Genomic DNA, 26214 nt, shown 5'->3' with positions numbered 1-26214 from the left:
GCTGGAGAGCTGGGGAAGGGGGAGAGGGGAAGGGAGGTGAGGGGCAGCCCTGGTCTCCAGGGAGGGGGCAGGAAGGTCTTGCTGTGAGGGGCTGCAAACAAAGGGCCATCTGGGAGAAGAAAGGGGAAGGATGAGCAGGGGAGCGATGTTGTTTTGAAGTGCTTTGGCTCAAGTGGAGTGTTAACTCCTCGGATTGCTGTGCCTTGTGATACTGGCAGTGTTTAACCGGGGCTTTGAAGTCAACAGCTGCCATTGTTTGGCTGCAAATTGTTTTCTGGGAGGCTGGAGCATCCCTTTCCAGTGACCAGAGCATCCCTTCCCAGTGACACAGCAACTATGTGCCTGTAAGCAGCTGGAGATAGTGTGGGAAGGTGGGAGAGGAGGAGACCCTTTTCTTTTGGAATCTCCCAAATTGCACCCTCGCTTTGCACTTTGTTTTCCTTCCCCGGGAGGATTGTAAAGACTATTTTGTAACACCGAGCAGGTTGTTGGCTGGCCCCAGCTGAGTTTTTTTGTCCATCAGTCTTTCAGCAAGCACAGCTCATCCCAGCCCATTTTAATTCCAGTTCCTGTCTGCATGCAGTAATTAAATGGCTTGATCTTTGCCTTGGGGGGACTGCAGCAGCAGAGGCTGAGGCTGGGCCATGCCCGGGGGTCTGTCTGCTCTCAGGGCTGGCTCACAGCTGGCTGACACCCTCAGGGGACCAGGATCTCTCCCCTGTGTGATGGGGTGGCCATGGACAACCCCAAATTTGGGATTTCTTACGCTGTTTCTCATCTGGGAATGTATTTCACTGCCCATGACTTTCTGTTTTGGCAATCCTAGGGAGAACAAAGCTCAGGGTGAACAGAACAGCCGGGGGTCAGGGCTCACAGTGCCCTGCAGCTCGTGGTGTGCCTGCCTGGCACTGAAACCAGCAGAATATTTGAACGTGCTGCTCCCTGTCTCCTGCAGGCTGCACGTTGTTCTTCTACGAGACGGACGGCAGGTCTGGCATCGACCACAACAGCATCCCCAAGCACGCGGTCTGGGTGGAGAACAGCATCGTGCAGGCTGTGCCCGAGCACCCCAAAAAGGACTTTGTCTTCTGCCTCAGCAACTCCCTTGGCGACGCTTTCCTCTTCCAGGTTGGCTTCTGCAAAGCCTTTTTGTGTCTCCCAGCGAGGAGGGCATCTAGCTCTGCTTGAGAGGGGTGGGAAATCCTGCTGGCTGCAGGAGGTTTGGGATTTTCCCTTGGTAGCACTAGGGGAGGTTCATGAGCTGAACATGATCAGTGTCAAATCTGCTTTTTTAATAACTGGCTGGACCTTCCTTGTGCGGATGGCTGGAGCAAAGAATGAAGAAACGCTCCTGCATCCCTGTAAAAACTGCTTGGGCAGCATGCTTAGAGCACACAGACCAAACCAGTCACCCCACAGGACACCCAGCTGGGCACTACAAGTGCTGTGCCAGTCTCTGTGTCAGGGGAGAGTGCTCGAGGGGCTGACAAGACCAGGAGCAGCTGGAAGTGCAAGGGGACGTCTGGATCTGCAGTGCTCTCCCAGAGGGGCTGCAGAATTCAGCTGTCCCTTGTTCACACACCTTGCTGCTACCCCAGAGGAGACTGGAAGTGCAGGGTTTGGTTCTTTAATCAGGAAATAGAAATGTCTCCATTTCGCTGGGTGCATGTGAAAAAAAACCCAAATCCCAGGACTTACATCAAAGACCACAGATTAGTTGATGTGTTTCACTTGAAAAGATTTCTGCCATTTGGTAACCACTGCTTCCCTGAGTGATTTTTAGGTTGTCATCCCCTTTCTTATGTGAGGTTGGCAGTAAGCAGGGTGTGACATTCTGTTATTTGCAGTTGGCAGCACGTGCTGAGGTGGGTGCATTTCCTCCACTTGTGGATCAGTTTTCTTCATTGGAGGAATCCCTTTATTTCTCTTTCCAATTACAATGCAGTTTCTTGCCTCCTTAAACCAGAAGCTACTCTGGAGTAGGATGTGTCCCAACATCATCACTCCCTTATATTCCAGATGAAAAAACTGAATTTATACAGTGTTGTAGGTCCTTGCAGCTGTCCTTGCAAAGGGCTGGGTTCTCAAACTGGTGCAAAAAGAAAAGCCATTCTAAATCCTGGAGGGACTGAGTGTCTGACTGAAAAAACCCATCTTTTTTTGTGGACCAACTTCCCTGCCACCCCAATGGGATTTTTCCTTCTGTAGTACTGCCCTGCCCCTCTCTCCTTGACGTTTTCTCTGGGAAGGGGATGAGTATTTTGGCACCTGGAGACCTTCCTCCAGGTGAGAGGGGATCACAGAGCCACAGAATGGCCTGGGTTGGAGGGGACCTTAAAGATTACCTTGCTCCACCTCCTGCCACGCAGGCACATCTTCCACTGTCCCAGGCTGCTCCAAGACTTGTCCAACCTGGCCTTGGACATTTCCAGAGATCCAGGGGCAGCCACAGCTGCTCTGGGGACCCTGAGCTAGGGCCTGCCCACCCTCACAGGGAGGAATTCCTTCTCAATATCCCACTGGCAGTGGAAAGCCATTCCCTGTGTCCTGTCCCTCCACATTCTTACCAAGAACACCTCTGTATTTTTCTTGTGGGCTCCCAGACTTACCCCAAAGCTTATCCCCCCAGAGCCCGGTGTCATTGTGCCACAGGTAGGTTTTTGTGTAGGGAGGAAGCAAAAGTCAGCCTTTCCAAGCAAAACCCAGTCATTTCTATTGCCAGAAGTGTTCTGTGATGTGTCCCTTCTGCCAGGGAAGCAGGGGAGAAGGAGGGGATGCCCTCAGAGCAGTGGCCCTTGGCTGTGTGTGCCAGCACAGAGCTGGAGCAGGGCTTGGCAGGGAAAGGCACAGCCCTGAGCAGGCTCTTTCTGTGCTGTGCAAGGGAAAACAGGGCTGGTGGTGATCCCACACCCCCTGGGCACCTTGTGAGGAGCCTGCCCACTGCAGTGCACCCAGAGACATCTCCCAGTGTCCTCAGCAGTGCCGAGGGAGCTTGCTGGTGCTACAGCCTGGGCAGAGCCTGGCCACCTTCAGCCACAGCCTGTGGGCAGTGCCAGCTGAAGGCAGGGGCTTTGGGAAGGTGTGCTATTTTCTGGGTCCCCCATCGTTGGGTGGAATGATGAATCTGGCTCCATGTTCTTGGAAGGCTGATTTATTATTTTATGTACTTATATTATATTAAAGAATACTGTACTAAACTGTACTAAAGAATAGAGAAAGATACAGACAGAAGGTTAAAAGATAATAATGAAAAACTCGTGACTCTTCCCAGAGCCTTGACACAGCCTGACTGTGATTGGTCATTAAGTTAAAACAATTCCCATGAAACAATGATCTGTTAGTAAACAATGTCCAAACCACATTCCAAAGCAGCAAAACACAGGAGAAGCCATCAGATCATTATTGTTTTCATTTTTCTCTGAGGCTTCTCTGCTTCCCAGGAGCAGAAATCCTGGGGAAGGTATTTTTCAGAAAACATGATGGTGACAGGAAGGAGGAGGTCAGTTCTTCTGTAGCAGATCCTGCTTCTGCTTAGGGCTTACAGCCCGAGTGAGGGAAGTGGTGCCATTCTGGGACACACCTGTGCCACCAAAGTTTGGGAGCACCAGTGTGAGGCCCAGCTGGGAAGCTCTCCTTAGCTTCATCCTTGGCTGTTGGTTGTCACCTCAGCGAGGATGACCTTCCTCATCTTCTCCAGCAAATGGAGGAGTCGTGCTGGGCTGTCTATTAATAGATCAGGCATCATCAGAAGGTTTAATTAGAACAAGGTGGTTTGGCACCTTGCTGCTTTTCCAGCCAAATACCAGTGTGATTATTGCCACAGGCTGACACTCACACAAAGTCTTCTGCAGCCCTGAGCTGCCTGGAAAGTTTGTTTCATGACCTGCTGTAAAATAGAATGGAGTTTAGTAAAAGGCCTTAGATTGACTTTTTATTTTGAAAATCTGGAAAGAAGAATCTGGAAAGATTCTTCTTTGTGTGTCAAAAGGCTCTAATCAGAATAGTTCTCTTCCAGAAAGAAGTACTGGTGTCCCATGCTCCAGCCTGGTGTCTCATGGAGTGGTTTGGGCTGGAAGGAACATTAAAGATTATTCAGTTCCACACCCTGCCATGGGTTGGAACACCTTCCACTCTTCCAGGTTGTTCCAAGGCCTGTCCAGCCTGGCCTTGGGCACTTCGAGCAAGGAGAAATGTTCCCTTTCCCCAGACTGCCATATCCATGCTTGGGAAGGGACAGTGCCAGAGCTGTGAAACAAGGATGAGCCTGCCTTTAATGTTAACAGGGGTGTCCTCAGAGTGCTTTAGGACCTTCAGAAACAGAAAGCTGTTTGTCTGTGCGCCACCATAAAGCTACTCATACTTCTCATGGTCACATTTTCTGCCATTAATTTATTATTAACTGCTGCATGCCAGAAAAGCTCTCCATCCTAGGAAGAGCACAGCAGTGGTGCATTCCCTGCCTTAAGGGGCTGGAGTTTAGGAATCTTGGTTAAATTTCAAGGTAGAAATGATGATGGCCAGGGAGGTGATTGCTGAGGCCTTGCTGGGAAGCCCCCCCAGCTGCAAAGCTCAGATAGAGGTGTAATTCCAAGGCCTGCTTAGGGATGATGGGGGTACGTAAGTGGATTTAAGGCTTGAATCTCGAGATCAAAGGCAGAGTTGCACTGCTTGGAGTTGCCTGTTAATCTGCCATGGCTTTGGAGGAGGGTGCTGAGTTCTGTCCCCTTCCTTTGCCCCGGGCAGACGTGCAGCCAGACGGAGCTGGAGAACTGGATCACGGCCATCCACTCGGCCTGCGCCACCGCCGTGGCGCGGCAGCACCACAAGGAGGACACCCTCAAGCTGCTCAAGACCGAGATCAAGAAGCTGGAGCAGAAGATCGACATGGACGAGAAGATGAAGAAGATGGGGGAAATGCAGCTCTCCTCAGTCACAGACTCCAAGAAGAAGAAGACTATACTGGATCAGGTAAAGTCAAAAGTTCTTGGGGCTTCTGCTGCTCAGAGTGACCCTGAGATGTGTTAGGAAGTCTCTTTTCCCAGCCCAGTGGTCAGAGAAGGAGTCAGAACTCTTCAGTTCTCGCTCTCAGGGTTGTTTATTGCTTCTTGTCTATAAAATTCTTTCTCTGGCCTGCCAAGGTCTGTTCAGCAGGTCAGGTTGAGGCACACTGGCTGCCCTTCGGGTGGTGTTATCTTTTTATACTAAAAACTGCATGTACAATATTTACACTATTTAATGACTTCCCAATACCTATCACCTGTGTTAGACAGTGAGCTTCTACCTTAAACCAATCCAAAAGTGGCACCATCACAGCAGAAGATGGAGGCCAAGCAGAAGAAGGAGAAAGGCCGGACATGCCCAGATTCCTCCATCTTGCCTCCTGAACCTGCATGCTAAAAACCCCAAAGATCTATTTTTCACCCCATAATTATTATTCTGCTTAGACTTTCCTGGCTTGCAGATCCTCATATAAGGTTAGTAATTTTTTCCATGGGTCATACTCAAAGTCACAGGGGTCTTGGGCTCTGTGCCATGGTCTCTGAGCCCCCTGACAGGGGTTCAGGCAATCCAGGACAGCCAGAGGGATGTCCTGAATTCTGATAAAAAGTCCCTAGTGAGGGTTTAAGGCCTTTGAGCTCCAGGGAGCTCCCTGGAGCAGGTGGGATCAGGGGAGCTGTGCTGGCTGCCTTAGCTGCACCATTGCTCCACCAAGGTCCAGCACAGGCTCTCTGCTGGCCTCCAGGAGATTTGGACAGCAGGAGGCTGCCAGGCCATGGCTGGGGGATGCCTTGGGGAACAGCTGTTCACACACCAACAAACTCTGCTGCTGCTTTAAGTGTGCCAGAGGCTGCTGCTCCTGCTGGCAGCTGGGCTGAGGAAGCCATGCCTGGTTTCTGCTTGTCACAAGGGCCTGCCTTGACCTTGTGGCTGCATCCCTGGCTGCCCTGGGCCCTCTCCTGCTGCCTTCAAGTGGACAGCGTGGCTGGCTGGCTTTCAGAAGCAGAGAGCCTCGAGCAGATGCTTCTCCCACTGCTGCAGCAGCACCTTATTTTGGGAAGTTTGACATATGGCTGCTGCTTCCCTCATTTGGAGCTCTCCTGCCACGGCTGCCAAGTGTGCCTGTAATGCAAGCATGGGGGGAAGTGGCTGGGGCTGGGATAAAGGGATTTGTACCCCCTGGAAGCCCATGAGAAGGAGAAATGGGGGAGAAAGGGGAAGGAGATGCTGAAGAGCTCTGCTCAAAGCTGTCAGTCAGTGAGAGGGCAGAGCAGTCTCTCTCTTGATGTAACTGAGTTTGTCTGGATGCTTTGAAACTGTTTCCTATAAGCTATTTGAATTATTTAAATCAGTCCTTCCATAGGCTGATTGCAGCACTCTTCCACTGATCAGATTAATTATCCCCAGTGTATGGCACTTTTTCAAGCTCTGTTGTTGCTCACAGCAAAGCTGCTGCTGTGGCTGCTGATTTGGGTTGCCCTGTGCCTGGAGTTTGGTGGGCTTTGCTCTTCTGATTCTTCAGATGCTCTTGATGCATGAAAGAAGCCTCTTAAGGGACTGCTGAGCAGAGAATCCTGGAAATACAAAGAAAATTAAAAATGAAAATTTAATCCTGTTAATTAGCATTGTATCAAAGGAGCAGTTGTCCCAGGAGGAGACTTTTGCCACAAATGTAGAAAGTTGTTTTCCATCTCTAATCAAAACTCTTTAACTATTTGCATCCTTTGGGGGGTTGGGAGGGCAGGGGAATGTGGGAAAATCAGCAATCAGGGTTTGTTGGGTGGGATCAGCCCTGGTGAAAAGCGTGTGCGTGGTGTTGTGAGGGTTTCCAGGACGAGGTGAGAGATGAGAATTTGACTCCGTGTTCTTAAAAGGCTGATTTATTTATTTATATTTTATATTTATTTATTTATTATTTATTTATATTATATTATATTATAGATTATATTATATTATGTTATGTTATATATGCTATACTAAAACTATACTAAAAAGAATAGAGAAAATATATATCAGAAGGCTAGAAAAGAATGAATAATAAAAGCCCGTGAACTAAAATTAGTCATTAAGTTAACACAATTCACATAAAACTAATTAAAGATATACCTGTTAGTAAACGATCTCCAAAGCAATCAAATAGTTATTGTTTACATTTCTTTTCTGAAGCTTCTCAGCTTCTCAGAAGAGAAAAAATATTAACAGAGGGATTGTTCAGAAAATATCATAGTGACAGGTGTGTTGTTGGAACCCAGGAAATTCCTCTGGCTGCCCTGGAGGGCTTGAGCCCCTGCCCAGGGGGCTCAGAGACCTTGGCACAGGGCCCAAGACCCCCACGCCTTTGATTTAGCTCGTGGAAAAAACAATTTCCAACCTTTATTTGAAGAATTACAAATCAAGAAAGTTTAAGTAGGATAATAGTTAGTTGTCATGGGGTAAAAAATAGATTTTTGGGGTTTTTAGAACGGGGGCTCGGGTCCCAAGATGGAGGAATTTGGGTGCGCCTTGTCCTTTTTCCTTCTTGTTCCCAGCCTCCATCTTCTGGGTGATGTTGGGACTTTTGGATTGGTTTAAGGTAGAAACTCGCTGTTTGACATAGGTGAAAGGTATTGGGAAGTTATGGTAAATAATGTACACATAGTTTTTAGTACAAAAGATAACACCACCTCTGAGGTGGGCAGTGTTCCTCTGTCTGACCTGCCAGACAAACCTCAGTGGGTTGGAGAAAGAATTTTATAGATAAGAAATTATAAACAATCTTGAGAGCAAGAACAGAAGAATTCTGACTCCTTCTTCGACTGCTGAGCTGGGAAAAGAGGCTTGTACATATCTCAGAGTCCCTCTGACCAGCAGAGGTTCTGTGAGTGTGTCACTGTGACTTGCTGCAAGGCATTCACCAGGCTGCTGTCCCCCTGTGTCCCCTGGCAGATCTTCGTGTGGGAGCAGAACCTGGAGCAGTTCCAGATGGACCTGTTCCGGTACCGCTGTTACCTGGCCAGCCTGCAGGGCGGGGAGCTGCCCAACCCCAAGCGCCTGCTGGCCTTCGCCAGCCGCCCCACCAAGGTGGCCATGGGCCGCCTGGGCATCTTCTCCGTCTCCTCCTTCCACGCACTGGTGAGTGAGCAGGGCTGGGATGGGCTGGGCTGGGCTGGAGGAGCAGCTGGGGAAGAGCTGGCTCAGTCCTGGAGGTGTCCTTTGGAATTTCCACCAGAAACAGATCTTCCTGTTCACCTCAAGTGTCTTCAGATCTTCCAGGGTCATCTCAAGTGTTCACAGATTCGGGTGTGATCCGCACATCCCATGAAGTCAGTGGGAGCCATTCTGAAGCCCTCAGCATGTGCTGGCTGAGACCTTCTTGGGCCTATCTGACTTTATTCCAATTATTCCAGTACTCTGGTCATCAGCACCTGATGCTCCACAAGGGAGGGGAAATGTGCTCCCTGTGGTGTGGCAAATAATGGTTGTTTAAATTTAACTACTGTAACAGCCCAGCTCCTAAAAGTACAGGGAAATGTTTTGCCAAATGAATTTGAGTCAAGTTCTTGTAGTTTCAGCTTGGACTCCTGGAGGTTCACAGAAATAGCTGAGCTCCACTGTTGTCTTGTAGATGTCAGCTGTAGCCTTCAATTGAATGCAGAGCTGTAATTCAGTCAGGGGCGTTTTTATTCTTTCCTATATGAAAAGATTAGCGTCATCATCCTGCTAATTGCTGCTGGATTTGTTATATTTTTTAAGTGGCGGGCTGTAATTTGCATTTATGCTTATTTTTTTTTTTTCGCATCAAGCAAAGCACTGAGCTCTAGCCTGAAAAACAGTCTGCCTCTTCATGCTGGTGTCTCTGGAGAGCCAAGGGAAAAAATATGTTTGGAAAAATGTTGTGTTGGAAGAGACACGTGTTTTCTTCTCCTCTCAGCAAACTCTCATGTCCTCCTTTGCCCCCAGGAACGTGGGGAAATGCAGCCTCATGTGAGGAGCCCTAACTCGAGTTTCAGGAAGGGAATTTACCCAGGGAAGCTGTGGCTGCCCCTGAATCCTGGAAGTGTCCCAGGCCAGGGTCAGGACAGGGCTTGGAGCAGCCTGGGACAGTGGAGGGTGTCCCTGCCATGGCAGGGGCTGGGATGGGATGGGCTTTAAGGTCCCCTCCATCCCAAATGGTTCTGTGATTCTGTGACCCCAGTCTCCTGAAGATGTTCCCAGTACATTCATCCAAGGATGTGCTGAGTTACCCCAGGTGGCTCTGTGTAAATGTCCCAGGCACAGCTGTGGAGCCTCTCACTGTGGAAATGGAGGTGTTGCTGTGGTGCTCAAGTTCTCCTTTTCCTGGATTTTCCTGTTTCCCAGGGAGAGCCCCCGTTCCTCACAGGGTTCCCTGGTGCAGCAGCCAGCCCTCTGTCCATCCCAGCTGTAGTTCTGGATGTGCTGCATCCAGCCAGTTCCTCAGCTGGGGACATCCATGGGTGTTCCCAGGGCCATTCTGCTGCTCTGAGCTTGGGAATGCAGACCTGAGGTGTTCCAGGAGGTGCAGTCAGCAGGGTGGGTCTGTCTGTCTGTCTGTGCCCTGCCTCCTGCCCTTCCCTACCGCTCCCTTTTTGGCAGGAGAGGAGCTCCTCTCCTCAGGCCACCTCCACCTGGGAAATCTGATTAGACAGATTTGGTTTTGGGCCTGAACTGTTCAGCTCTGAGTGATGTCCCACTGATCTCTTCCAGAGCTCCCCAGATAGCTGGGCTCAGTCAAGGCAGTGTCTCTTGTTGCCACAGGGCATTTTGCTGTAGGGCAGCTGACATTGCTCTGATGGGAAGGGTCATTTCAGCTCATTTTCCCCTTCCTGTGCCTTGCTCAATCCTTCAGATGTCACTTATCTTTAAGGAAGTGCAGGCTGAAATGCCATGAGCTCCCTGCAAGCCTTTATCTGGCCTTGCTGCACTTCTGAGTCAGCGCCAGGATGCCCACAGTGTTTCCACAGGAAAGAGCAAAGAGGAAGACCAGGTTTTTGGGAAGCAACAGATAAGTTTGGAAATCTCAGGTCTCACATGTCCAGCTTTGAAACCTTGCTAGGAAAATAAAAATAATAGAAAAAACCCAAACCCTTCACTAATGCTGAGGGTTTTCTTGATGATGATTAGGCTCCTTTAAAATATCTCAGATTAAATACCAAAAAATGATGGAGGTGGTGTGTACTGTCCATTTCAATATTTGCTATTGGATGCTGGCAGAAGTGAGTTAATTTGCAGTGAGAAGGCAGCAGCCTGGCAGCATCCCCACTGTCCCAGCAGTGAGAACCCTGTGTTCCCATAGGATTTGCCTTTTTTTCCCCCCCAGACCCCCCAGTTTGGGGGGGTTTGTGCTGGGGTGCTGCAGCTCTGATGCTGAAGCCACGTGGCATTGACAGGTGGCGGCTCGCACGGGGGAGTCGGGAGTGAGGAGAAGGACACAGGCCATGTCCAGGTCTGCCAGCAAGAGGAGGAGCAGGTTTTCTTCTCTCTGGGGGCTGGACACTACCTCCAAGAAGAAGCAGGGGAGGCCCAGCATTAACCAGGTAAGAGGTGGGAGTTTGGGGTGGTGTTATTGCAGGGGTGCTCTGTGGGTGGGCAGAACGCAGCTCTCACAAAGAGTCACGGCATTCCTCATCCCCTTCCAAAACCAGGGGCTGCAGCTGCACATCAGGGCACAGCAGCTCCTACCCAAGGGCTGGAATTTGCCCTTTTCTTTAGCTGAATTCTGTTGTTGCATTTCTGCTCCTTCTGCTTTTCCTGCAGGTGCCCTTCCTAATCTCAGGAGCAACAAAGCAGCAGTGTAAAACAGACACAGCTTTGGAGAGAAAAACCCCTAAAACAATCCAGACTTGTTTGGTTATTTTTAATTTAAAATGATGAGTTTGTACAATGATTTAAATGTAGCTGAGTTTGGTGAAAACTTCCTAAAGTGACAAGAAGTTGTGACACTCCCTGTTTTTCTTCAGATTTATAAAAAAAGCAGAAGTTGTGCAGTTTCCACCCAGTCACTGCCCAGATCTTTCTCTAGAAAACGTGCTCCAGTGTGGTAGGAAGGTGCTTCCCTGTTATTCTTTCCAAACATCCCTAATTACAGCTTTCACTTTTTGAGAGCCATACCTCATCTAATTGCAGGAAATGTAGGCTCTGCCTTTCTTTCTCTTCCCTCACTTCTTGTGGGGAGAAAGGCTGGGGACACACGCTGTTCTGTGCCCTGTGATTTCTGGTGCTGTCTGTTCAAGCAGCACTGGGTGTTTGTTTTGTTCAGCAGAGGATGATGAGCCTGTTTGGAGTGAGACACTGAAAGTTCACCTGATATTTAGAGGCTGAGCAAAAGCCCAGGGCTTGGCTGGACTGCAGCTCCAAGAGCACATTCCCAGTTCCTTGTGCTGGTGCTGCAGCATCCCTGTTGCTTTGTATTTACTTGCCCCAAATCCCTTGTCCTGAGCTGGGATCCTGCCTGTGCTGTGTTTTCAGACCTGTTTTTTTTTTTTTCCCCTGGGCTCCTCCCTTTTGTTTTTCCTTTCAGTGGAGATAATTGCATTCTTCACGCTGCCTCCCCTGCTGCTGCCCCCCTCACTCCTCCACAGCAGAGGCATTCTGTGAGGAGAGGGATTCTGTTCCAGGTTAAAGGAAATCCATTGTGCAGAGAGTTGTAAAAAGTGTGAAGTTTTGAGGAAGTAGCAGAGTGTCTGAATGCAGTGCCTGAACACATTTCCCTTGCTTGGGCAAAGTGTTGCCTGTTGGAAGCAGCCAGCTGAAAATCCCCAAAAGGCAGAGAAGAGACCTTTTCCCATCCTGCCTGGTCCCTGCTTCATTTTAGCCAGGCAATAATTAACAGCCCAGGAACTTGATCCTGGGGCTGTACTGATGTGGAGCTACAAAACTGAACTTTTCAGTTCTCATTGTTGGGTTCTGCTGCAGCACCAGCCCTACCTGCCCTTCTGCTGCAGCCCTGTGCTGATTTGGGTTGGATGCTGCACATCCAATGTTCATTTCCCACTTTTGCTGGTGGAGAAACCCAGCACTGAGAGATAAAATTAGTCCAGCTCCACCAAGGAAGTCAGGACAGACCTCCAAGCAGAAGTAGCCTCTAATCTTCCTGTACCACCCCATCACCAGCTTGTTTTCCACCTCACCCTCTCTTCCATCAGGCTGCTGTTTTCCTTTTCTCCAGTGCATCTGCAGCAGAGAGGCAGGGACTGTTGGAGAGGTCCCCAGGTCACTGCCCTGCAAACCTTGGTGGAGGGCCCAGCTCTGGACAGAGACTGGTGCAAAGGTGTGCCTGTGTCAGTGAAGCCACAGCTGGGCCCAGGAGGAGTGGTCCTAGTGAGGAGCTGGGGTGGGGGACACAGGACAGCATGTATTCTGTATTTAGGCAATGGCACCTGGAATGAGCTGCCCTGGTGTCTGGGCCCCTCTCTGCTGAAAACACCTTCTTGTTCTTGTGCTGTTTCTTTTTGCATGACAGGCTGAAGCAGAAAGAGCTAACAGAGGTTGCTGGATGTGGCTTACCCACCCTGAAGAAGGTTTCCCCCATCCCAAATTTCTGCAAGAGTGAAACATTTCTGCAAGCAGTGTGTTTGGAGATGGCTGTTTGTATTTTCTCTGTTCTGGATGTGAGACAGGCTGTTCTGCCCATGGCACGTGCTGTGCACAGGGAGTCACGTTTGTGTTTAAAGCAGGTCCCCTCTCTTGTTCCTCAGGTGTTTGGAGAAGGAGTGGATTCAGTGAAGAAATCTCTTGAAGGGATCTTTGATGACACAGTCCCAGATGGCAAGGTAAAACCCCAGCTCTCCAGGTGCCTCTTTCCCCCACGTTTGCAGCCAGTAAATTCAGAATAAATAAGAAGATTTGCTATTTTGCCATTTCTAAGCATTGGAGCTGCAGTACCCACAACAGTTTTGTTGTGGTTTGCCCAGAAACACTGCACATTTCGGTTTTAAATTCAAATCTGCTTTCATCCCTGCTGTTTTGTTGTTGCAGTCCTAGTATTCCCAGTAGGCATAGGGTGAAACCCCAGGAGAAGCACGCTGCAGCAGTGTGGGGGTGGCACAGGAGGCACACTCTACCCTGCTCAGGGAAAGCTGCAGGTTCCTGTCCAGACAAGCCTTCAACCTGGGCTTAGGAGCCAAATATCTTCTCTCTAAGAGAGCTCTGGTGCAGCACATAATGCACTAGTTACTGATGGAGAGGGAGCTGTGTTGGGCTGGGATTGTCATGATGGATTTTGTTTATTTAGAGGGAGAAAGAAGTGGCCCTGAGCAGCGTCCACCAGCACAACCCCGACTGTGATATCTGGGTGCACGAGTACTTCACGCCCTCGTGGTTCTGCCTGCCCAACAACCAGCCTGCCCTGACAGTCATCCGGCCTGGGGACACCTCCAGGGACGTGCTGGAAATGATCTGCAAGGTAAACCTGCCCTGGGGCAGCTGGAAATGATCAGTGTGTGCCACTGCTTGGACTGCTCTGCACCGGGACACCAGTTGTGTCTCGGGTCAAAAACACAAATCACGCTGCAGTGTTTGGGCCAGGAGCACAGCAGAGAATTCCTGCAGCTGGAGCTGACCTGGTGTGGCTGCAGGGACAGGCAGCAGCTGGGGTTTGCCCTCCCCACTCTGGCTGCTGTGCACGAGCCTGGAAGTGCCCTCACGTGCTGGCTCTGCCCCTGCCCTTCCCCTGTCCCTGCAGGGGCACCGAGCTGAGGGTGGGACCCTCTCCCAGCCCCTGGGTGCCCCACACTGTGGTGGTGCAGCCACCCTGGTGCCCCCAGCTCTGCATCCCAGGTGAGGTGAGCTCACCCACCCCTTCCCAGGAGCCATCCCTGCTTCCCTGCCCTCAGGCTGGCACTGGGAGAGCAGCAGCCCCAGGAGTGGGGAAGGTGCCTGTGTTTGCTGCCTGCAGTGCAGAACCAGACCCAGCCTGGCGTGGGTGGCAGGAGGGGACAAGGGGAAGCTTTTATCTGCAGTTGGAGTGGGGGAGAAGAAAAACCACCTGGATTTCTGTGCCAGATGAAGTATCAGAGACGTTGGGCCATTAAAAAGAGTTCCATCTCTAAAGAGTTGGAAACTTTGACAAATTAAACACAGGCTTTCAGCTCTGGCAGCTGCCTAATGTGTGTTTTCGGAGCGAGCGAGACCTGTCACGTGCCGCTCTGAAAAGTGAGTCTGCTTTGTACAACAACAACAGCAGGAGAAAAGAAAACATTTATTACTATTGAGAGCTTAACTTTGGGGACTTTCAGAGCGTGTTGCATGTGCCTCTAAAGAGAGGGAAGGTGAGAGAAAGGCGTTTGTTTCCAGTAATTGCACGGTGCGCTCGTCTCTCTGCCAGGTGCGCTGCAGCTTCTGAAAGCTCTGCTTTGTCTTCAGCAAAAGATGACATTTTTGGAGAGAGGCATAACAGGGAAGCTGGATGACACATGATTAGTAATGGTTTATTTTTAGGGTTTATGTTCTGCTTTGGGTGAGGATGGTTAACTCAGTGGACTGGATCCTTGGCTGGAGCAGCTCCGTGGTTTCAGCAGGTGCCTGCTGAGGGTCTGGTCTCTCTCTGTGCTTTTGCTGCGGTGGGTGGGGGTGTTAAAGGAGAAGGGGAGGTTGGGGAGTGTTTTCTCAAGAGCTACTATCTGTTTCTTTCCTTTCTGTAAGAGTTTTCAGCCTGAAAAGCACTGTCGAGATGCCTTTTTTCTGTAGCATTTAATAATCAATCTCTTTCTTCTATCTCTTGCATTCAGCTCATTTTCCCCCCTTTAATATCCGATCCACATCATTTCACATCAGTTTGCCATCTGCCATCTGAGAACCAGTCAAGTTCTGGTACAGTAAACATTTCAAGCTCTACATTTCATATAAACCTCCTCATGTTTGTGGATGTGGTTAAATCTGTGCTGCTAAACTGAGCTTGATTCTTCTGTTGGAGAACATTCAATGCACTAAAGTCATTGTGGAAAATGTGTTCTTATGCTAACATTGCTGCTTGTTATTATACAGCCAGTTAGGCTTTGGAGGATGCTTTGTGACACTTTTATGATTCAGGATTGGTGGGAGGAGTGTTTAAAGCATTTTTTAAAGTGGCTTCTCAAAGATTTCTCCTCAGATGTAACTAGCAACATCACTTGGAAGGCAGGAAAACTCAGTGTATATGCATTAAATATCTTTCTCTGGCTGATAGAAAATAGTTGGTCCCTTCCAATCTTAACCATCCTGTATTCTGTGATGACACTGCTCAGTGTGAAGGAATGTATATGCATTAGTAGCATTTGCATAATGGTATGTCTTAAAATGGAGGAGGAAATCACACTCTGTATACAGATTTAGGCAGAGCCAGTGTGGAGATAATAACACCAAAACCCAATATGGAGATAATAGCAGTAAAAAACAAGCCCAGATGACTACATGGCATTTTGTCTTTTGACTGCATAAAAAGTGAGGCAAAAAAAGGTTGGGTTTTTTTTCCCCCTCACCATTTACATTTTTCAAAGGGATCTGCGTGAGGGGCAAGAAGCAGATAGCCCAAGGTGTCAGGGTTTGTGCTCAGAGCCTCTGAGAAGTTGAGCCTGGTGCTCTGGAGGCTTCCTTTGCTTTTGGGCTGGTGTTTTCCTGCTGGGAGAGCTGGGGCCACACAGGAGCAGTGGGATGGCCACATTCCTGTGCTGCTGGAGAACGTGCCAGGCCCTCTCCTTGGCCACAAGGAGCTGGGCTTGTGTGCCAGCCCACTGTGGCACTTGGAGCCTCTTGAATGGGATCCCAGCCCGGCTGTAAATTCCTCTCCTGGAGCACCTCAGTTGAGCTGTCAGGCTGTGCTTTAAACAGGGTTAGCTGCTTAATTTAGTCCAGACCTAGGCAGAGTTATTAGGAGAGAAATAAATAAACCAAGAAGCTGATTTGGACGGCTGAAAGGTATTTTGGGTGGTCCTGAAAGGATATTCATATCATTAAAGCTGCCCTGTTTCTGCTCCCACCTCCCCACATGTGGATGCAGCTCCCAGCAACAAAAAGTGGGTTAATGGTTTGGCTTTTAGGGCAGCCTGGCTGTGTCCACATTCCAGGGACCTTTTCCTTTCACTTCAGTAGAACATCGTAGCCCTGTTTGAGACACTCTAACCAGTGTCAGATTTTGAGGTAGACACAGCCCTGGGGCAGCTGTAGGATGTTAATTAGCTAAATGGGGTGGCTCATGGTCAGGACTCTCATTCCTGACCTGGATGGGATCACAGTGTACTGGATTGATGGCATCCACTTGGGCTGATGGGGTTTGTTGGAAGAAATGCATGGCTCTAAATACGTGTTTTACCCAGGTTTGCCTTCAGCTGATGCTCTGCCCAGAGCCTGGATAAATTCAGCCTGCCCAGATTGGATAAATTCATCCCAGGTGGTGATTTCTGCCTGCCTGGGCAGGCTGGAAAGCATCCCTTGGGTGTCCTCCACAAGGGAAGGATGTTGGTGGGCCATGGATGTGCCAGCCCTGGGCTTTGGGTGGTGGCAGCACAGCTGGCACTGCCCATCAGACACTCCTGAGGTGCAGCTTGGGCACAGGACACAGGGAGGAGATCCACCCCAGGGGCAGGAGAAGGAGGCTGCCAGCTTCACAGGATCACAGAATCACAGAATCCTTCAGGTTGGAAAAGCCCTCCCAGACCACGGAGCCCAGGCTGTGCCCAATGCCCACCTTGTCCCCACCCAGAGCACTGAGTGCCACCTCCAGGAATTCCCTGGACACCTCCAGGGATGGGCACTGCAAACCTCCCTGGGCTGTCTGTTCCTTTCCATGGGGAAATTCCTGCTGAGCCTGCCCTGGCCCAGCCTGAGGCCGTTCCCTCTCCTCCTGTCCCCTCCTGTCAGGGACTTGTGCAGAGCCACAATGTCCCCCTGAGCCTCCTTTGCTCCTGGCTGAGCCCCTTCCCAGCTCCCTCAGCCTCTCCTGGGGCTCCATTCCCTTCCCTGGACACCCCTAACCCCCGCTCAGTGGGTTTAGGTCTCCTCTCTGTGCTTTTTGTTTAAGACACCTCTGTGTCTAGGCACAGTTAACTAAGCTGGCCAGAAAGTGACCCAGGGCTCCTCTGTATCATTTCTGAACCTTCAATGCCAATTCTGCTTCCCTTTGATTTCTGGGTTGTTTGTATGTGTATGTCTGTAAAGAGAGAACTGCTGAAAACAGCAGCAATCAGTGGGAAAAGCAAGCAAGAAGCTTTCCAAAAAAGAAAAGTGGGGGAGCAAGGATATCTCCAACATTCAGCTGTTTTTCTTTTGGCTCTGGATAGATTCAGTCATTAGTTAATTAACTAGGAATTTGCCTGGATTACAGAGGTTGTTCCATTTCAGGTACTCCATTTCATCCAAAGATAATTTGATTTTTTGGGTTGGACATATTTGAACAGAGCACTGTGCAGAGTGCAGCAATAGATCTGTTTTGGTTTTCCTTCCTATTACTGGTAGCTTTTTTACTCCTGGGCTAATCCAGACTTTCCAAAGTGTTTCCTGTTCTCTCAGTGTTTGCTGGAGGGTCAGGGTGGGATGTTCTCCACAGGTACATTGCTCATCACCTCAGTGCTGCTGGATCATGCTGGAACTGGAAAAGCCAGGCTTTAAAAAACAGGACAAACAGGCAATAATGTTGCTCTTGCATGAGTTTTCAGATAAGCCATTGTTTTCAGCACAGCCTGAGAAACCTTGGTAATTTGCTGGAGTAAAATGAAAAGGCTGAGGTATAAAAGCCTTTAATAGTGAGATTTGAGAAGTGACAGTGAGGAGAATTTACCTCCTGTATCTGTGAATCACTTTGGGGTTTCTCATTAGATTCAGTTTAGGAACTTTGAAAGTAACTCCTGGATGATATCCTTTGTGTTTATCATACTTGTAATGTGTTTTGATTACACACTGCATTAACCTCTGCTTAAATCAACCTTATTAATCATGCTGAGAAAAGGTCATTAACATCTCCCAGACCAAATGCTCTATCCTCAGCTAATTATAACTAATTCATTAAAATGGTGTGACCTGCTTCCACTGGGATGCAATCCAGGATGCAGCTCTTGGCTGCTTCCAGCCATTGTAACCTGAGCTGCTTGGAATTTAGAGGACAGACAGATTTTTTGTGTTGATTAACCTTGCTTGAAATCTGCCACATCGTATTTGTGTGCTAAATTATGAAGATGCTAAAAAAACCCAAACCAAAGAGAGAACACCTCTCCTGCTCTATTTTGCTCTGTTAGCAGAACATTTAGTTAGATACCCTTTTATCCAGAGGCATGCTCTGAGGTTCCTGTTCCAGCTTATTGGGCTCATTCCTGGAATGGCTTGGGAGGGAGCAGAGTGCCAGGCCAGCAGAGTGCCCCGGGTGGGTACATGGATTTTATTCCTGGGGGAGAGCAGGAGCAGCAGGTCTGTTTAGCTTTCAGGCAGGAGGTTGGTGGTGCTGCAAGGTGCTGCTGTGAGGGTCAGAGATGAGGGCAATCCTGCTTTTCTAAAGGCTCCATTCTCTTGCAGACACACCAGCTGGACTGCTCTGCTCACTACCTGCGCCTCAAGTTCCTGCTGGAGAACCAGATCCAGTTCTACGTGCCAAAGCCAGAGGAGGAGATCTATGAGCTGGTAATGCTGCCCACCGGGCTGCTGAGATGACACCGCTGTTAATTAGTGTTTATCTGAGTTGTGGGGCACGCAGAGTAATGCTTTTCACTTTGCAATTACGGTGCTTTGCAGACCATAGCAAATTGGCCTTCAGCAAAGGGATCTCTCCAAACCTTTCATCCTGTGTTGGTGTTTAGCTCACATTTGTGTGTGGATGTGTCCGGGGAGAGAGGAGGGACAGCCACAGGCAGTGTGAAAGTCACGCTAAGCTACATTGAAGCGTAACTTCCCTCCAAGTTGTCTTTTCCTGTTGTTCATGTTGTCCATGGAGGTTTTACAGACACATGGAGGCTTTACAGACAGCACACTGTCTGAGTTTTAAAGAGGGGGAAAACACACGAGTTGTTGGGTGTTTCTTGGGTTTTCTTCCTGATGGTGAGGTAAAGATTGAGGTCAGGAAGGTCTGGAGTTAGGTGTGAGAATATGCTTCCTTAATTGCCTCAGCTGGCTGTTCTCATCTCATTCATCTCCAAAGCAGACTTCAAAGGAATTCTGCCATGAGAGATTAAAAAAAAGACCAAACAGGATTAATGTCATGCTTTAACTCTGTGATTCTACACAGGCATGCTGTAAACCTTTTTAAGGTCCTTTTCATTGGTGACTGGTTTACTTATAAAAAGTAAAACTTTGCAAGTTATGGGGGTTTTGCTCGTTTAGCAAAGGACTTTTGGGATTTTCCATTAATGCTGTCAACAACAACAACAACAAAAAATAGTGAGAAAGTGCTAGAGGAGTGCTAGGACTGGGAAGTGTGATAGAGTTGGGGAAAATGAAAGCTCAGAGGAGACAGCTTTTGGCTGTGGTTGTCTGGAAGGACTCTGGGGACTTGTGTTGAGAGGGTGTAGGATTGACAGAGTCATCATCACTTACTGGGTATTCTGAAAAGCTGTAATTAACCCAAAACTCTGTCACTGGCACTGTGCAGGGAATGGTAGAGATGGGTGCTGCAGGATGGTGTCTGATGTGGGGATATTAAATCAAAACACTTTGCATGTTTGCTTCTCACGTGGGCTTGTTTGGGGAGAATATGGAGCTCCCTCCATGGGGCTGTAACTATTCTGTAATACTGATTTCTGCAGTGCTGATAGAAGCAGGAGATAAAATTGCATTTTTATCAGGGGAACCTTTTGCAAACGAGGTCCTCTTCTTTTCTAAAGGAACAGTTTAGCACTGCAGTCCAAACACTGAGTTTCATAATGTTAATTATTGCAAATTGCGTTTTTACACGCTCACAGCAGCGTGTAAACAGAATTAATATTCACCTGTGGGCTCTGTTCACCTGGGGCAATGATTTTTTCTGAAGACAAAGGCTGGTTTGTTACTTCAGTGCTGAAAGGCAGAGGGATTTGCAGCTGCTGTGGAGGGACTTCTGGGCTATTGCCTGGGTGTGAATTTGTGCTGGTCTCCAAAGAAGGATGTTAATGACCATTTCAAACACTTGGGGGCCTTCCTTGGTACAAATAAACATCAAGGTGTTAAAGGTGACATGTCAGGCTGAGCTATAGCAAATCTGATGGTCTGATAATGGAGAAATGTGTTTAACAAACAAAACCACTCCTTGTGATTTTAATGCTGTTGAATAATTGAATTCCTGCAATGTCTTCATTAAAATAAGATAAAACATTGAGCTATTGCTACCTGTAAATTAGGAAAACAGGAACAGAAGCTGTGTTTGTCATGCACTCAAGATGGTATTGGCTGAGGGAAATAGATGGGTGCTGTGTTTTGTGGTGGGGGTGGGAAAACACTGCTTCCTCCTCTCTAACTGTGTTCCAACAGCAGAGCTGAGTGACACTGCTAATGCCTCTCACACAGGTGGAGAGAAACTGATAAACAATGACCACAGTCCCTCTCTTCTGCCTGTAATTAAAACCCAAAAATCTGTTCCAAACCATTACAATTGATGTGTCCTCCCACAGTGACATATTTTTGTGATTGTTTTTTTCCCCCTCTATTCAGCTGTACAAGGAAATAGAAATCTGTCAGAAAATTACCCAGCACATTCAGATGGAGAAGTCTGATGCATCCTCTGATATTTATGGTGAGTTTTGTTTTGCCTGTTCTCCTGTCTTGTTTTGCTGTTTCTCCCCAGTCGGTTCTAGCAGGTTCTTGCTGTTTACTGGTGTACCTGAGAGGTCTCTTGAGCACAGTGAGAGAAGCACTTGTGATTGCTGAGCCACCCACAGCAGCATTCACCACTCCTTCCTCCTCATCCCACTCCTCACTCACTCCTGCCTCCTTGCCCCCTCCTTGGGGGGCCACGAGGCATCTGAGTCCTGTGGCCAGGCAGCTCCAGAGAGGCTCTTGGGCTTCTTCCCTCCTGCCAGGGTGGGTTCCTGCCTGCCCCATCATTCCTGAGGCTGGGCATGCCTGGCTCCAGGGTGTCCCAGGGATGCTCCAGCCCTCGAGGATGTCCCAGGGACACCTGAGCCAGGCAGAGCTGTGTCAAACACAAAGCCAGGAGAAGGTGTCCCTGTGCAATTTCAGCAGAATCTCCCATCTCTGTGCAGCTCACACTTGTCAGCTTTCAGGTATTTCAGGTTGCAGCCCTCCAGCCTGGTGAGTTTGCCCTTTGGCCTGGCAGTTCCAATTCTGCAGTGTATTTTAGAGTTATCTGTGCAGCCTCCCCCACAGGAAGCCAATCTGCATCTTTTTGCTGTTTATCTAAATATTCTGCTTTAATGACTAGAATAATTCTGAATCCCCAGCTGCTTATTATACAGCTGCAGGCCATTGGAATATTGAGCTGTGCTGCAAAGCAATGGGAGTGACTGGGGCTTGAATATTGCAGGCCTAAGAAAGAAACATTCACCAGCCCAGTGATGGTTCAGGGTTCATATTTATAAAGAGTTGGGGCTCTCATAACATTTCCTGTTTATTTATTTTTCTTCTTCTTCTTTTTTTTTCCTAAGGGATAAGTGGAATAATAAAAGTGAGATGCACTGTGAGATGAGATCAGCTGTGTGAGGTGTGGGGTGGAGCTGTGCAGTGCTCTGACCCTGCAGCAGGGAATGCTCAAAGCACCCCAAAAAAGCTGCCTTTTCTCTCATTGAGGGCAAATAGCCAAATGTGGTTTGCCTCTAATTGGCAGAAGGATTTCTGTGGTGTGCATGTGTCTCCCTGTGTGTCCATCCAGTGAGGAGTGTGTGCTGAAATCACACAGTCCTGGAGCAGCTGGGGCTGGACAGGGCCTCAAAGATCCCCTCATTCCAGCACCACCTCTCAGGGAGAGCTCACCTGGGAGCACTCTGAGCTGTTTCTGCTCCCAGCAGTGTCTGTGGCAGCGAGAGGCACTCCTGGAGGGTCTGCCAGTGCTGCATCTCCCATGGGATGCTTTGCTGATGGCCTGAGCACAGATGTTCTCCCCTCTTTTCTCTTTGCCAGGGCTGTGAGGGCAGAAATCAGTAAGAATCCTTGGATTCCAGCTGATGGAATGCTGGCATGTTCATCAGCAGCTGGTCATGGCAGGGGGCTGAGGGGGTTAGCTGGAGGTGGATTTGTTCAAGGCCACGTGCACTCAGAGATTTTTGTTCTCCTGCCATCAGAACTTTGCAGTGAAGAGAGAAGGCTCTGCCAGGGTCAGCAGCCATCTCTTTCCCACCTGTGTTTCAGAGCCCATGCACAGTTTGATGGTAATGTTTTTTAATGTTTTTGGCAGCAGTGCCAGCTTATGCAATCACTGTGGCTTCCACCCACTCCTGCCCTTCCTCCCCTGTGTGGAGCCCCTGTGGAAGGCAGCCAGGTGGAACTGCACATCCCTGCTGTCCCCACGTGTGTGCAGCCTGCACAGCCACTGGGCTGAGGTGTTTGTCACCTGAGTGCATGGCAGGGCAAGCTCTGGCACTGTCACAGCAGGGCTGGGTCACATTCTGTCTGTGCAGGGGTTAACTGTGGGTGTGAGATGGGCTGGTGCCAGCTGCCCATCTCTCATCTCTTACAGCTGATGACAACCTGTGTAATTGCTCCTTATGCCCTTTCTGCCAGGAATAACTGCAGGATTTATGGGTATGGCTCCAAGATGAATTCAGAAGCAGCCACATGTGCATTCAGGCTGATGGATTGAAGGAGGCAGAGGTCTTCTCATAGAGGAATCATAGAATCCCAGAATTCTATGGGTTGGAAGGGACCTTTAGGCTCATCTCTGCCATGGCAGGGACACCTCCCACTGTCCCAGGCTGCTCCCAGCCCTGTCCAGCCTGGCCTTGGGCACTGCCAGGGGTCCAGGGGCAGCCACAGCTGCTCTGGGCACCCTGTGCCAGGGCCTGCCCACCCTCACAGGGAATTCCTTCCCAAAATCCCATCTAAACCTGCTCTCTTTCAGTTTGAAGGCATTCCCCCTTGTCCTGTCATGAGTCTCTCTCCATCCTTCCTGTGGGCTCCCTTCAGGAAAGCTGCATTCCCAAAGCTTCTCTTTCCCAGGATGAACAATGCCAATTCTCTCAGCCTTTCCTCGTAGGAGGGATGGAACCTGGGGCTGCTTGAACATGCTGATCTCCTCCCAGTGAGAGCCTGAGCTGCCCCTCAGCCTGGTTTTAATGTGTGGAGTTTGGCCCAAAACAGAATTTCAGTTTAAAAGGGCTCTTAGGAACCAGTGCTTTGTGCTGACTCAAACTGCAGCCTTGGGCACACTCTGCTATTTTTCCAGGGTTTTCCAGGTAGGCTTTGTGGTGATGACAGCCAATAACTACTCTGTTTTACAGCTGCTCTTTTAGTGGAGGGTTCTTCTCTCTGCCAAAGCTGGTGTGTTGAGTGAGCTTCACAAATTTCACTTGATTCAGCCCCAGGAGCTCGCAGGCAGGTTCCAAGTAGCTCAGTAAGTCATGAAAGGCCATATGCTTCTCACTTCTGAGCTGCCACCTTCTTCCCCCTCTTTCCTTCTTCTTCTTTTTAAATTTTATTTTATTTTTAAATCCTGGATGAAAAAATAGCTCTCAGCCATAAGGATCAGCTTGAAAGGAGTCCTATAGTCAGGATAGGCTCCCAGCACATCTGCACTGCTTGGCTGGTGGCTGATTCCATGTCAAAACAAACGACTCCCCCCAGAGGTTTGTAAATGTTTTTCTAGTCTCTAGAAAAAGAGAGAGCAAATGGTTGCCTGTACTCATTTAGGGAGTAATGAAGTTTCAGAAAGGCAAATGTTCTGCTTTAGATAACTCTCCACAGTAAATAAACAACCTGCATTTAACTTGGTGGATGTATTTCCTTTACAGTTGTTATCTTACTGTGTCACCCACAAATGGCAGGAAAAGCCCCCAGCCCAGAGCTCACAGTCCCATTTGCACTGTTTAGAATGAGGCTGTGTCAGCACTTCCACTCCAGGGCTGCTCTGCAGGTCTCTGGTGAGCATGAAATGTGTGCCAAGCTGAGACTTGGCGCATGACAGGCTGTGCCAGCAGAAGGGGCAAAGGGAAGGGGGCATTTCTACAGACATGAATCTCCAAAAGCAGAGATCAGCTCTCTGTTCTAGCAAAGGGAAAGGGGTATTTCTACAGACATCAATCTCCAAAAGCAGAGATCACCTCTCTGTTCTAGCAGGAGCTGTTGTGCCCTGCCTCAGTTTGGGGTGGCACATCAGCTGTGCCTCTTGGATTCCCACCTTTGTCCCAAACTAGGGCTCTGTGCAGCTTTGGTCTGCAAACAGCAAAACCTTCTGGGGTGACCTTTGATGGCAAGAGACCTGGGGGTCTGTTCCAAGGCTTTGCAGCTGTGGTGTCCTCAGATATGTCTGCAGATAAGTGGGATATGCACTCAGACATTCAGCTCAGGTTTTTGTTAGAGCCGCTTTCCTTGCTGAACTTTGCCGTTGTGTAAAGGTTTGAGGGGAGGAAGAGGGGAGGGATTCCTGCCTGCTCAGGGCAGGAACAGCCCAGCCTTGGCTGCAGAGCAGTGGCTGGGACACCCTGGAAGGGGCTGGCTTCCTCTGAACGCTCCTGGTGTCTCCCCAGGTTTCTCTCTGTCCTCGGTGGAAGAGGAGGGGATTCGCCGGCTCTACGTGAACGGCGTCAAGGACACAGGCCTGGCTTTCAAGAAAGGTAAAGCACCCCCAGAGCCCTCCCAGCTCAGTCCCTGCCACACAAATACAGGGGAAGGGTCTCAGTGCTCCCTGGGGTAGGATTGCTGCCTCTGGTGGTGCTCCCAGCCTTTGCAGGAAGGGTGGCAGCACCTGGGGCAGAGGGCAGCAGGGATGGCCGGGCTGCCGGCTCCTCCCAGGGCAGAGCTGAGTCTGCTTTAGGGCAGCTTCCCCAAGCTGAGGCCACTGCATTTCCCATCCACTGCCCCCCTGCTGCACTGGGAGGGAGCTCACAGCTGGAACCCACCCACATTTCTGAACTAGAACATGGGCACCATGAGGGGTGAGAGGAGTCTCATCTCTTCCTAACCATTGGTGTGTGCAGAGCCCTCAGAAGCACCCTCAGAGCTCTCCTGGAGAGGGTTTCTGTGGCCTTGCAGAGCTTATTCAGCTCTGGCCCTTGCCAAAAGCTATTCCAAAGGCTGCTCTCCCCAGGCTGCTCCCCCCTTGGCCTGGTGCTGAGCCTGGCATTTCCCAGCTGATGGAAAATGCCCTGGCAGTTCTGTGAGCTGGGCTGGTGGGGCTGGGCATGAGTGGCCAAAGGGGCACAGGGGAGGCAGGAGCAGTGGTCAGGGAGTGGGGACAGCCTGGAGGTGCACTCAGAAACCCACGTAGCTGAGTGCTAAGCATGAAAAGACTCTTGCTCTGTCTGTCCCTCAGCCCCACAGCATTCCTGGTTAACAGGAGGGATATCCTGCCAGAAGCCCTGGGCAGAGCCTGGGGGGGCTCCGTGCCAGGCTGCCATAGGGAGGTGACACCCTGTGGGCTCCTGTGTGGGGTCAGGAGAGGGTGGTGGGGGTTTCACCAGTGCTTCCCTGGTTTGCTCTTGGTTTGTTTGGTTCCTGCTGGATGTGTGAGCACAGAGTGCCTCCTGCGGGGCTGCAGTGCAAGCACAGGCACTGGGAACACTCAGGGATGTGTGGCTGCCCAGAGCTGACCTGGGAAGGCACTTCTGTATGGACAGCAGTCAGCAGGGTACTGGGACAAGATTCCCTGGGGTAGCAGCAGGAAGGCAGGAACACCCCCTGTGCCTCCCATTATTTACATGCATTGTCTGCATTTGACTGCCCTCCATCAGATGAGATGCTGCATTCCATTTTCAGTCTTTCCTCCAATTAACAGACTTGTATTTTCTCCTGGTAATTTTTGTGATTTATCCTTTTGTTTTTTCTGTTGGGGTACCCTAGCAAGGCAGGCATTCCTTATTGGAATGGGAGCTCCTTGATTGCACTGAGATAGACGTGAGGCTTTATCCCAAATGATCCAAAACAAAGGCTGCAAAGAGTAAATGGAGCCTCAGATCCAATGTTTATGGTTGCAGGCCTATTAGTGTGCTACTATAATGACACAGAATCACTAAGTAGAATAAATTAAATAATGTGAAATGCTTGACTTGCCTTGTTTTGTCCCTCTTTCAGCTATGGTTTTACAGCCCATTTACTTTGTAGCTACTCTCTCTAGTGCATGTGATTCTCCCTGAAACTGCACACCACACTGGAGTTTCTGGGCACAATTACATGCATTTA

The 26214-nt window shown here is 49.5% G+C and overlaps 1 protein-coding gene across 4 annotated transcripts in view; it reads left to right on the top strand.

The window, feature by feature from the left end:
- Positions 1-26214, top strand: part of TIAM1 (TIAM Rac1 associated GEF 1) — a 150959-nt gene that overhangs the window by 92846 nt on the left and 31899 nt on the right. For all 4 annotated transcript variants that reach the window (XM_071417920.1, XM_071417921.1, XM_071417922.1 and 1 more), the window contains 9 exons: positions 956-1128; positions 4744-4968; positions 7924-8109; positions 10386-10532; positions 12693-12767; positions 13229-13399; positions 18475-18579; positions 20578-20659; positions 24564-24650. In XM_071417920.1, the coding sequence (XP_071274021.1) occupies positions 956-1128; positions 4744-4968; positions 7924-8109; positions 10386-10532; positions 12693-12767; positions 13229-13399; positions 18475-18579; positions 20578-20659; positions 24564-24650 (1251 nt within the window). The remainder of the gene's footprint in view (positions 1-955; positions 1129-4743; positions 4969-7923; positions 8110-10385; positions 10533-12692; positions 12768-13228; positions 13400-18474; positions 18580-20577; positions 20660-24563; positions 24651-26214) is intronic.

Source organism: Agelaius tricolor, unplaced genomic scaffold (genome assembly GCF_023055355.1).
Source record: "Agelaius tricolor isolate 1412-34295 unplaced genomic scaffold, bAgeTri1.0.p SCAF_71, whole genome shotgun sequence".
NCBI lineage: Eukaryota > Metazoa > Chordata > Aves > Passeriformes > Icteridae > Agelaius > Agelaius tricolor.
This window is presented reverse-complemented; position numbering and strand designations above follow the sequence as displayed.